This window comes from Lagopus muta, chromosome 17 (genome assembly GCF_023343835.1).
Source record: "Lagopus muta isolate bLagMut1 chromosome 17, bLagMut1 primary, whole genome shotgun sequence".
Taxonomy (NCBI): Eukaryota; Metazoa; Chordata; class Aves; order Galliformes; family Phasianidae; genus Lagopus; species Lagopus muta.
This window is the reverse complement of record NC_064449.1, coordinates 195,389-207,564: the sequence shown is the minus strand read 5'-3', so window position 1 is coordinate 207,564 and position 12,176 is coordinate 195,389. Positions and strand designations below refer to the sequence as shown.

At 54.6% G+C, this 12,176-nt stretch overlaps 1 protein-coding gene across 2 annotated transcripts in view; it reads left to right on the top strand.

The window, feature by feature from the left end:
- The window catches only part of RBM19 (RNA binding motif protein 19), a 47,244-nt gene extending 41,243 nt beyond the window's left edge, over positions 1-6,001 (top strand). The window contains exons 24-25 of one of the 2 annotated variants that reach the window (XM_048964264.1): positions 2,398-2,509; positions 5,743-6,001. In XM_048964264.1, coding sequence (XP_048820221.1) covers positions 2,398-2,489 — 92 coding nt within the window. In that variant the 3' untranslated portion in view covers positions 2,490-2,509; positions 5,743-6,001. Of the gene's footprint in view, positions 1-2,397; positions 2,510-4,837; positions 5,720-5,742 lie in introns of those variants that run through there. The other variant, XM_048964265.1, reaches the window with a different exon arrangement.
- Positions 6,002-12,176: the final 6,175 nt, after the last annotated feature.

Here is a 12,176-nt window from a genome sequence, read left to right as displayed (position 1 = left end):
GAGTGGCACAGCTTGTGGCACAGCCCGGGCCAGGCTCTGTGCAGCACAGCTCCATAGCTGCTTGCCCCTTAGCAGCTCTGAGGCAGTGTCAGTTTGGCCTTAGCACAGAAGCACTTCCCTGAGCCCTGATGCTGCAGGAGATGGAGCATTCCCCATTCCAGCTCCACCTCCCCTCTGCTGCAGTCATGCACCTTACTTCTGGACACTGCTTACACAAATTTGACTCCTCAGGTCTTGTTTGTTAGGTTGGAGAGCTCTGGACCTCAAGTCTCGTCTCTTGTCATAGGCATTGGTCATAGCAGTCAGGTCATATCTGAGCCATCATTTCCAAAGATCCAATAGACACAGTAGGATGGAGCAGGGCCCCTTCCCTCACTGCACAGCACCTGGTGCTCTGCAGTCCCACTCAGAACTGTGTGTATGCATTCGTGAGCATCCCCCTGTTCACGTACTGTCAGTGTCCAATCCTACACATCCGTCCATCCATCCATCCGTCCATCCATCCATCCATCCATCCATCCATCCATCCATCCATCCATCCATCCATCCGTCCACCTCCTTTGGTTTTATCCCTTTCCCTCCATGCCCACCGCAGGCAATGCGGCCGCACCATGTCCCGCTCCCATCCTCCCCACTGCCATCGACCTGTGTTGGAGCACCGTGCCAGCGGGCCGCCGGCCTCCTGCCAGCACTAACGCGAGCGCCAGCTGCGCCGGGCGCTCGTCCTGCTCCTCACCATCGATCAGAGAATTAACTGACAGATGGGAAATGCTGCGCCGAGCACAGGAAGGGGAAGGGCTGGCTTCTGCTGGGGGTGAAGCAGTGGGAGCCATGGGGCTGGGGTCCGGCCCTTGTTTGGGTAGGAGAGGGCAGAGAGAGGAGGGCAGGGGCTGAACCCCGGCTTGCTCCCTCCCTCAAGCTGCAGCCCGAAGCTGGGGGCTGCTGCTTCCCCGTCGGTTCTGGCTCCCTTTGTATTCTTTCTTCCTCTTTTCTTCTTTCTTTCTTTTTTTTTCTTTTTTTCTGAGAGCGCCTCTGTAACTAATGCAAACACATGCCGTAGCCAGAGAGTAAACCCCGCAGGATTAGCATGGCATCCGCAGCCCCACCACGGTGTAATCCCGCCGTAATCCCTGCCGGCCCGCCCCCGGCTTTGGCTGTTGTTTAAAGGAAGTAAATGGGATCGTTAGTGGAAAACCCTAACCAGCCTGAAGCAGCAGAACGGACATCCGACTGATCCACTTGCACCCTGCTCCTTTTATATTATGTCATTCCTTTATTCCTTTCACCTCCCTGTTAGGTGGCCGTGGGATGCCTGGTGGCACATGGCATGGCGTGGTTGTCCGTGGTGTGGGTGCTTGTGCGTGGGGTGTAGGTGCCTGCACAAGTTGCAGTGTGCTCTGAGGGGCTGCAGGGTCAGGATGTCCCTGTGCCCAAGGTTTGTGTGCAGTGGATGTGGGGCTCTGGGACCACGCTTGGTGCCGCCTCACCTCAGCTCTGGGCAGCAGGCAGCAGGAGCTGGGTTAGGGCCTTCCTCTGGCCTCAGCCATCCTGTTTTGTGTCCGTAAGAGCCCTGGTGGGGCAGAGCTGTGCATGGGGCCTGGGGTGGCAGCCGCACCCCTTCCCACAACCCCCAGGAGCAGGCGGGCCCTGGCACTCTGACAAGGAATTAATTGAAAAATAAAATCGTTAGGTGGGAACTCCAGAAATGCAAAACTGTTCCAAGCTGGGGGAGGCAGAGGAGGGGGATGTGAGCTTTTGTCAGGTTAATTTCTTCTGTATTGATGTTTTGTGACATTTACTTGTTGTTTATCTCCCGCAGCAGCTGTAATACTAAAAGAAAACGCACAGCTTGTTCCATTTATTTATTTTACACCTTTTCTTCAGTCCTATGGTATGTTTGTTTGTTTGAGAAACCCGGCGAGGCTTTTGATGTCTGAGGCAGGATTCAAACAGCTGTTCTCCATGTGCTCTGCAGCCGCTGGCAGGGAGTGTGGGGGGGCAACTTCTGTGGAGGGCACTCTGCGCCTGGCGGGGGACGTGGCACTGCCTTGCACCCAACATGGGGCAGGCAGATCCAGCACTGCAGGCCTGCAGCATCATCTGAACTCCACTAGGACTGGGGCCTGGCCCCAAGGGACCAGCCTGCTGTCCGGACAGCTGCTGCAGTCTCTCTTGGACATGGGATGGGTGAACTGCATTTAAGGGTTGGCATTGCTGTGCGTTGGCTGGAGGTGGGCACGTGGCTTCCAGCAGAGCCTTGGAGTAAAGGTGCTGTGGGTGGGGAGACAGCTCCCCAGTGGTGCCCATGGGGTTGGTGGGGCAGGACTGGGCTGCATGTGGTGCACGTACCCCTTTGTGACCCTCACCTTCGTTTTTCTCTCACCTGTGCCTCTACAGATTCCCCAAACAAGAAGAAGCGATCAGAGGTGTTGGGTGAGATCCTGGAGCAGCTAGAAGAGGAGGAGAGCAACAAAGATGAGGCCCTCTAACCAGTGTGCAGCATGGTGAGGTAGGTATGGCAGAGGTGGCCCTGCAGGATATGCTGCTGTTGTGGGGGGGACAGCTCCTGGGGACATGTGGCAGGGACATGGGTGGCTCAGAGCCATGCTCAGTGCATGCTTCCTTCCTCTCCCCCATAAAGACAGGAACAATCCCAGCAGGGTTACATTGCTTCCCACTTCATGCAGCCTGTTGCAGTGTGTGCATGGCCTTGAGTTAGCGTTTGTTCCCCTGGAGCTGCTCAGCTGAAGGATGCATCCAGTGGTCAGCAGCTCTACAGCACGCAACTGGAGAAGGGATGGAGCTGCAGTGTCCAGAGCCAGGCAGCCCCAGCTGTTTGGACACAGCCCGCCCCAGCTCCTGGATGCAGTTGTGCCATTGCCCACAGACGGTGTCTGCAAACCTCCCCAGCTCTGCTCCTAGAGCCGGTACTCCCAGCTCTGCTGCTTCTTCCTGGTGCCACACACTGCACCTCTCTGCCCCCAGGAGCCGGCATGCAGGCACTGGGACTGACCCCCAGACTCATTCACAGGTTGTGGGATACTAATGCCTGCCTTTTGCTGCAACCCCAGCACGGTGCCCAGGCCTCAGCCTTGCCCCGAGACTGGTATTTGTGCCCACTGTACAGGTGGATAAACTGAAGCACGTGATGGAGCAGCACTATCAAGGCGGCTGTCAGTTGAAGTAGAGATGAGTTCAGTGCAGAGTTCTGGAATCTGGGTTTTTTGTTGTTGTTTAGGCTTTTTTTGCCCAGCATTGATGAGTGACAATCCTGGCGGGGCTGGGAGGGTGACAGCAGGGGAGCACGGTGGGCAGCAGAGCCCTGTGTGTCAGGGGGCTGCCATCAGTTCAGCCTGGGGGAAAGAGACATTTCTGGGGAAGTGACAGTGAAAGGTGGGGAGGGATGGGAGGCACGTGGCACTGCAAGAAAAGATGGAAACCATCCCAGATCCATGGGAAGAGTGCTGCAGGGTAATATTGTATATATGAAGTGCTAGGTAAAACAGAAGGGTTGGACAAGGATGCTCAGCAAGAGGGAGGCACTGGCACCGCAGCACAGCCAGGACTGAGCGGGGCCCTGCCCACACTGCCCCCAGCACTCACTTTCAGCAGAGCCTCACAGGGCTACAAGTTTGGGTTGGATTTTCCCGTGTTGGTTTTCTTTTTCTTTTTCTTTTTTTGTGTTTTTCCCTCCCTTCATTGTCTTTTGTGGCAGGGCAGGGTTCTTGCTGCGCATCTCTGAGGTCTGCAGCGGCGGCGAAAAGGATTAGCACAAGCTGAGCATGTAGGCTTTAGAGAACAGAGCAGAGTTTGGTTTCAACATCTAATTCAATTTGTTCTGCCGAGATTGAAATATGAAATGGTTGCCAGTCAAATGTTCAAAGAGGGGAGGAGGGAGGAGAGGAGAGAGGGAGCCTTCCAAATTTAAATTTTAATGAAAATTAATTTAACCCTTTGATATGTTTTATAACATGTTATTTCCCTGTCTGGATATGGGCTGGAAAACATTCACAAGGGTTTTTTTCCATACCTTCAAACATAATGAAGGTTTTCTTTTTCCCTTAATGATACTTATCTCGTTGAGCAGTTCGACACTGGTTAATTTTTCAGGCAATTTGGTATCGGGGAAATCTGTTTGATGTGTGCGGGTGGGGGGGCTGTGTATGTACACAGCTCTGCGCCCATACATTAATTATGGAAGTGCTGATCGCAGCTCTGGAGAACAGTTGGAGTTAATTCCCACTCTGCAGGCAAGGACCCGACTTCTCCGTTGCACGCGGAGGATCCTGCGCAACGCACCCCGAAATGACAGCAGGTGTAACGGCAGCATTCGGAGCTGTGGGGCGGCTCTGGGTGCTGGCTGCAGCTGTGCTGGGCTGGGGGCACGAGCTCCTCAGCTCTGCATGTACTGCGCACAGCCAGCAGCCCTGCCCGGCTCTGTGCCCCAGAGCACCGCGTGACACGGGCGCGCTGCTTCCTGCTTCCCAAAATGTATGCATCTGAGAGGGGGAGAAATCGCATGGCAGGGCTTGAGATTTCAGACTTATCCATTCATGAATAATAATCAGGCTCAGTAATTCACAGTAAATGGGTATCCAAATTGGCTAATAAGGGAGGCTTTCACCCCAAACTGGAGCTGGGAAGAGAGGCAGAGAGAATATCAACAAATGTTGGCTGAGGCATATGTGCACGATGTGACCTGAATTGGAGAAATATGCAAAGCGGTGGGAGCGGGAGCACGGCTCTGCCAGGGGGTCCGTGGGGCAGAGGGGCAGCAGCAGCACCCTGCACCCTGCCTGGGGCCGGCGCCTTTCCATCACACGTTCCACCGTTGCAGGGCTGTGGGTTGAGGCTGGATGTCAGGCCCGTGGGACGAGTCGTTGCCTGTGACTGCTGCCGCTCACTGCACACTGGGGCTGTCCTGAGGGCTGCAGGACCTGGCAGCAGGCATAGAAGCTTTGCCTTCCACCTGGCACGGAGCCTGCAGGTGTTCAAGGAGCAGCTCGCGAGCATCCAGGTGCATGCAGGATGCAAGAGGAGGAAAGGGGGAAAACCTGCAAGGGGTTTTGTGGGGTGGAAGGTGCTGAAAATGAAGGAACCCACCAAAAAAAAAAAGAAAAGCAGGAAAGCGGAGAAATTGGTGCATGGGGATGAAGTCAGGATGGATGCTGGAGGCAGTGAGCCAGGGCAGCTCCTCCTGCCTGGAGCTGGGCGCTGGGACACAGGAGTGGGCATGCCCTTCCCAAACCCCACACTCAGCACTGGCAGTGCTGTGCCCGGCCCTGCAGGCGGGAGGCAGAGCTGTGGCTTCGTTAGGATGCAGCCCTCAGATCTCTGCTCTCCCTCTGACGGCTGAGTGTGATTGACACTTACAAATTACCCAGCCAAAAGTGTCGAGTCTTTGACCCCTGAGTAACATCTTTGGCAAGCCTGAGATTTGCCAGCATTTTGTCATCTAATTACTACAAATCCCTTGAAAATTCTCTGGCTGGTGAATTTTTAATGCGGGACAATCTCAATGTGATGCATCGCCCAGATGGGCACACACACACACACACGCTCCTGCCATTCCCCTTCACCCACCCACTCTCATCCTTTCCCTTCCCTCTCCATCACCTCCCTGCCCCAGCACTGCAGGGCCCAGGGCTGCACCTCAGATCCTCCAGCCCCTCCACCTCCTGCAAACTGTGCAGCAGTGACTGGTGACTGCTTCATGGCATTGCCTTTATTCTTTTTCCCTAGGGCTGATGGATGAAGAACTGATGGATTCTCAGTGAACACTCACCTGTTGTGTACCCACAGTCCATCCCTGGAGCACAGAGCTGCGCTGCTGCCCCAGGACCCCCTCTATCCACAGCACCGGGGCAGGAGCGCAGCGCTCAGACTCCAGCACTGAGGTGGGAGTCCTCGCCACCCCAAGCAGTCTGGCAGATTGCTCTTCATGTCTGAAGTAAACGATCGTTTGTATACATTAAAAGCCACGCATATATTTTTAATAAGAGCTTTACGAAATCTCAAGGTTTACTTGGATGTATTTCTGAATTCATGGGGTTATTCTGTCCTGATGGGTGGATAAGGGTGATAAGGGAGCGGGGTGGGGGCCGTGGTGCTTTCGGCTCTGCCTGTGTCACTTCTGTCCCCTCTCGCAGGCAGCTGCCTCCCGCCCCTGCCTGGCTTTCAAAAGGAAAGAGGCTTTGCTTTGCAGCGAGGCTACCACGTTACATATGTACGCAGCTGATAAAGTATTTTCACTTCGCCCCTTTCCCCTCTGGGAATCGCTGTCTTATGGCAAAACTGTTTTGTCTGACAAGGGCTGAACAGATTACACGTGTTGGCTACAAACACGGGGCCTTTTTTTTTTCTTTTTGAGAACCTCATACCTTAAAAAAAAAAGATCCCTGCAGCACCTCAGTGCCTGGGGTGCCGTGCACGGTGCCTGTGCGTCTCTTCAGGTCTGTGTCTGCTGTGTGTCTCACATCGTCCCATCAGAGCCCCAAGCCACTGAAGTGCTCTCGATGCCATTCAGCGCTGCATCAGTCTGGCCAGGAGTTCTGGCTGCAGCGTAGGGTCGGATGTTCCAGCACCCCTCATCTCCACTGACAGCAGTGGCATGGTGCCCTCATGAGGAAAGCATAAATGTTTCTTAGGAATTACTTAGGAAGAATCATGTCAGACGTCAGAATCATCCCACTCCATGGCAGCAGTGCAACCCGCTGGGTCCCACGCAGCTGTGTGTGTGGCCAGCAGTCCCTGGTCCAGGGACCCCTGAGTGAAGCACAGCCAGCTCTGCTCCGTGATCGTGCACACTCTTTTTTTCCCATTTCACAGTACTGCATGTGAGGTGCCACTGAAGCAACAAGTCAAGGCCCCGCGAATGCTTTCCTTCCCCCAAGTCATTTCTGGAGATAATTAACTGTGCTCCCCTGCTGGAACCCACTGTGGCCGAGCCAAGCGCAGGGAGCCCAGGTTGTGCAGGAAGTCACTGGAGTCTGAGGGCTGAAGCCTCCGGGCTGGATAGGCACTGGACTCCTGCTCCTTGCCTCAGTCTCCCCTGCTCTTTGCCTCATTTTCCCCTCCCAGCCACCTGCAGGGGACTCTCCATACACAAACACGTGTGGCTGCAGCCCCCTGCAGAGAAGAGTGTTCATGAAAATAATGAACCTGGGGGGCTGCGGTGGTAATGCCTAAAAAGGAAGCAAGAGGAAAAGGGACGACCGTGCGCTCCCCCCTGGGGAATGTTCTGCTGTAATTCAGGCCTTAAAAATTCAGATGAGAGGAAATGGGATTGAAACAGCGCGGCACCTTCGAGATGATTGAGGGCTCGGAAGAAGCAGTGGCTGAGGAGGGCCTGGGCCCCTATAAGCCCCTCCTGATCACTGCCCAACATGCCCTTGTGCCCTGCTGGTCTTGCCCTGTCCTGCATGAAGGCCATTGGGGTAGCCATGATGGGGCTGAGCAGCTCTTCTCCCCATCCACGCACCAAAAGGGAAAGGGAGGGAGAGAAAAAACGGGAGGGTAAGGAAATGTCAAATCAATCATATTTAAACAAAAGCCTCTTTGGCCCAAGGGCCCTTTTAAAAGCTGCTTATTTAATTAAAAGTCCCATTTTCCATATTTATGGCTCTTATTCAGTTAAATATTAACCGCCTGGGCCAGGGCTGGTTAATTCTTTGGGAAGAGGCAGCATTGGAGTTCATTAGGAGTTTGTCAGGTGGCCGGCACACTCGGCAGATGGAGAGTGGATGGGGGGACAAACGGATGGATGGATGGATGGATGGATGGATGGATGGATGGATGGATGGATGGATGGATGGATGGATGGGTGGGTGGGTGGATGAGTGGGTGGGTGGATGGATGGATGGATGGATGGATGGATGGATGGATGGATGGATGGATGGATGGATGGATGGATGGATGAATGGATGGATGGGTGGGTGGGTGGATGGGTGGATGGATGGATGGATGGATGGATGGATGGATGGATGGATGGATGGATGGATGGATGGATGGATGGATGGATGGATGGATGGATGGGTGGATGAACAGATGAATGAAGGGACCAACAGAAGGATGGATAGATGGACGGACGGATGGACGGGTTGATGCAGGACAGTGCATGAGTACACAAGAACAGCACCATCACCAGCCCGACTCACCAGGGCCATCCCTTGTCACCTTCCCAGATGCCATTCTTAAGGTGGAATACAAGGGAATAGGAGGGGAAATGGAAATTCTGGCTGTTTGGCCAAACCCTCTTGAGCTGAGCAGGAGGGCAGAAGAGGTTTAGAGGTGAATGAGGTTTAGGTGAATGGGGTAGAGGTGGAAGACATTGGGGTGCAGGGATCCCAGGGAGCAGAGCAGGGGAGGTGGCCATATCTTTGGCTCTTCAATCAAGGTGACAGCACAGCCACATGTCCCACACTGAGCCTGTCCCAGGGGATCTGATGTGATAGAGGCCACCGTCCTTCTTCCTGGAAATGTTGAGGGTTTTTAAAAGGTCATAATGGAGAAATGAAGGGGTCAGTGATTGGCCTTGGAGAGATGCAGGCCAGGAGCTCAGTGTGGATGCAGATGAAACTTACTGTGTGCCAGCATGAAAGCAAGCAGCTGGCAGTTCCCCCAAGCGGAGTGGCAGCACAGGGAATCTGAAGCTTCTGTAGGATCCTCTTGAGGAGAGGTGACGTGGCTCCTGGGCTCAATTAGGTGCACCAAGAAGCAACAATATCTCTCGGCTGTGACAGAAGCACTTGCTGCATATCCAGCTCTTGCTGCACGGAATACCCATGTCCTTTCTAGTGAGCATTCTCCCTGCTTTGGGTGGCTGTTTCGGCTGTCTCAGGTGCGTGCTTGGCTCATCTTGGTTGTGACCTTAATGAGAGCTGTCTGCTGTTTTGCTGATGCCCAGCTGCTTTAACCTGCATCCCCGTGGCACCGTGGAGAAGGCTAGGGGCTCCTCCTAAACTCTCTAGTGTGTAGATAGTGATTAAACACCTCTCGTATGTCATTTTAGAAGACAATTACAAAGTCAGAGGGATGAGCTGTAGTAGTCTGTAGCTCTGTAGTCTGGCTGGAAGCTGCACTGGTGGGAAAACGTGGTGCAGCACGGCCAACCTGTGGGGTGTGCAGCAGGTGACTGCAGTGGAGCGGAGCCTTGGGAAGGCTGCTGGGAGCGGGGCCCACTTGGGCAGTCGCAGTACCTCAGCACATCCCCGTGGTGCTCAGCACATCCCCCTGTTGCTCTCTGCCCGCGTTTTAGGGAGCACGGCGCGTCCCCGTGCAGCCCTGGCGCCACCATGCCGATCGGTGATGCAGCAGGGTGGCTACGGGAGCATCTCCCCTTCCGACAGAGACGCGGTGCTGGCGGGGTGGGCAGGGGGAGGAGGTGTTCTCCAGGGACGGCAGGCGAGGAGGGGGAAGGCTGGCGCGAGCTGCGGGGACGGCGGCGGGAGAGGGAGAGCCACCAGGTTATCAGAGAAGTGTGAAGACAATAATGCAATCTGACATTTCTGAAATGAGACCCCCTGGTTGCCCTGGCAACGGCTCACGTGGGAGCAGTTCCCGGGAGACGGCTCCGAGATGTACCATAAATGATGTTTGATTAGAATTTAAATCATTTAGGCGGAGAGAAGATAGGCCTTTTGTCAGCGAGGGACCCGCGGGGGTCAGGTTGCCTCCCACCCCCCCGCCACGAGGCCGGGTGAGCGCGGCATGTGTGTGCTGCAGGGAGGAGGAGGAGGAGAAAGAGGAGGAGAAGGAGGAAGGGGAGAAAGATGCCTTCGTGCCCTGGGAACGGGGCCGGCACGGGGTCTTGGCTGCTGTTGGCAGCAGTGCTGACCCTGATGGGAGGTGGGTTAAGCCCAACACGAGTCCGAGGGGTCTGCTCCCTGCCCCCCTGGCTGGGGGAGCCGTGCCAAAGGAAAAGCAGAAGCTCTGCACAGTTTCTTCCTGCAGAATTAGTCAGTAGCTCCTTCATGCTATGGTTTGGGTCCAGGGGAGCCTTCGGGGCTTACTTCTCAACTTCCAGAAAATGCCATCTGATCATGAAATTAGAGCTAAACTAATAAGTCTCCACAAATATTAATCTAATGAATTTAGCTTCTCTCTGTTTGTGGACTAGCAGTGAGGGAATTGCAATGTTCTCACATGTAGTAATTGTTTGAATGTATTCAAAAAACCTTTCTTGACTGCTTCAACCATATGGCTTTGGTCATGAATATTCCAGCTCCCACTTTTCTTTCCTGGTTGCGATCACTCTGTAAACTGAATGACGGACACCCTTTGATGTGTGCTAAGATTTAACCAAGGGAAGTGCTGCGTCCTGAATGCAAACCACGATTCTGATGGTGGCTTTGCATCTCTGGAAAACCTCTGCTCTCCCGTGGTGTGCATACAGACCAGATATAACCTTATAAACACGTGGGGATGGACCGGGACCAGGAAGAACCTGGGCAGCTGGAGTCTCTTTGCCTTGTAACCAAGTGCAGGTTCTGCAGATGAAGTGCAGTTTGGAAGGTGGACATCATGCAAGGTGTGAGCTTGTTCCACTCGTGGTGCCCACAGAACATCTCTGAGTGGGCTGTGGATGCTGTGGATGCGGTGGATGTAGAGGACACAGGGGATGCCATGGAGGCAGGGGATGCTGTTGTCAGCTCTGGGGACCCAGCTGCGGTGCTGATGGTGGCATGCTGTTAATTGGCACGTGCTGCAAAGTGCAAACCCTGTACAAGACCAGGCTTGCCATCGGCAGGCACTGCCCAGGCAAAGTGCCCCCTAGCTCCCTGCACACCACATTGGGGTGCTGGTTGCTGAGGCTGCCAGCAGCAGAGGGCTCTGCATTTGCTGGGGCTGCACTGTGCCAGTTTGAGCACGCCAGAAAAGGGGCTTGGGAATGTGTTGCTTTTTAAATTAGTGCTGCATTGATTTGGGTTGGGAAGCAGGAGCTGCTGTGGGGTCCCGCTCCACTGCACGCCAGCACTGAGACGTGCAGGATGGAGGCACAGGTCTGGAGCCTGGTTCCGGTGTTTTGCGATGGGGGGAAGGATGCTCAGGCTATGCAGTGCTCAGTGCTCACCCGTTCTCCCTTGGCAGGCACTTGCAGCTTGCCCTGCTGCTACATGGGATGAAGGGAATCAGAGTATTTTAATCGTTCCATCTCCAAGGGGAAAATAATGGTGTGGGCAGCTGAAGAAGCCAGCAGCTTCTTTTTCACATAGAGCTCTTGACTTTAGCAGAGGGAGCTGCTGCCTCTCGTGCTGGTATGAAAACAGGGCCAGTGGTGACAGCTGCCAGTGGCCATGGCAGTGTCACACAGCAGTTCCGCAGTGTTGGGATGCTGCGGGTCCTCCACACCGCCGTGGCAGTGGCTTTCCCCAGGCCTCACACTTTCAGTCTGAGGCACCAAAGACCACAGCCTGCATCCAGAGACTGCCAGCCTGCAGTAATGGTGGGAAGGAGAGAACGCTATGCCTTTTGTTCTGCTCCTGATGGAGGTGAAGGAGCGACGCATGGAGTGGGGAGCAGTGGGGAAATGCTGCCGGATGGGCTTGAGGAGCTCTTCTGCTCTGGTGCCTCTCCCTTTCCCCTCCAACACCCTTGTTTTTGCATGGCTCTGTGCTTAACCCCAGCAGCAACATGAGGAATCCACCCTCCGAGACCTCACATCTTTGGTTTTTGTTTTCCCTTGTCTCTGTTGCATTGCCTTGTGTTAACAGAGCAATTAGGTCTGAACCTCACCAGACAGGGACAGCAGGGACAGCCAGGTGTCACATCTGGGGACACTGCCGGGCTTGTACTGATTCCCATGCCTTGTGCTGGTGGCGTATGGTTGGGACCAAGCACTGACGTCCTCAGAGGATCTGGTATAAAACCAACCTGGAGGCCAGGGATCATGGTGTGGGCCCTGACCCCTCTTCTTTCCTGCACCACAGGGATGGACGGAGCCCGGCGGTGTGACATGGGGTTGGGGTGTGGCTGTGCAGCCTTCCCTTCCAGCGCCCCGTGCCTCCTCCTGTCATCCCATGCTTGTTTTATACCTGTTCCCCGCTTCATGCACTGCTTGAGTGGCTCTTGTCTGTTTATTTTCTCTAATAGCATCAGGCTACAAGTGGCTGAATGCTTAAAATGAACACCATCAGGCTTTTTTTCTTGCATTCGCTCAGGAAGGGGGAATCTTTGCT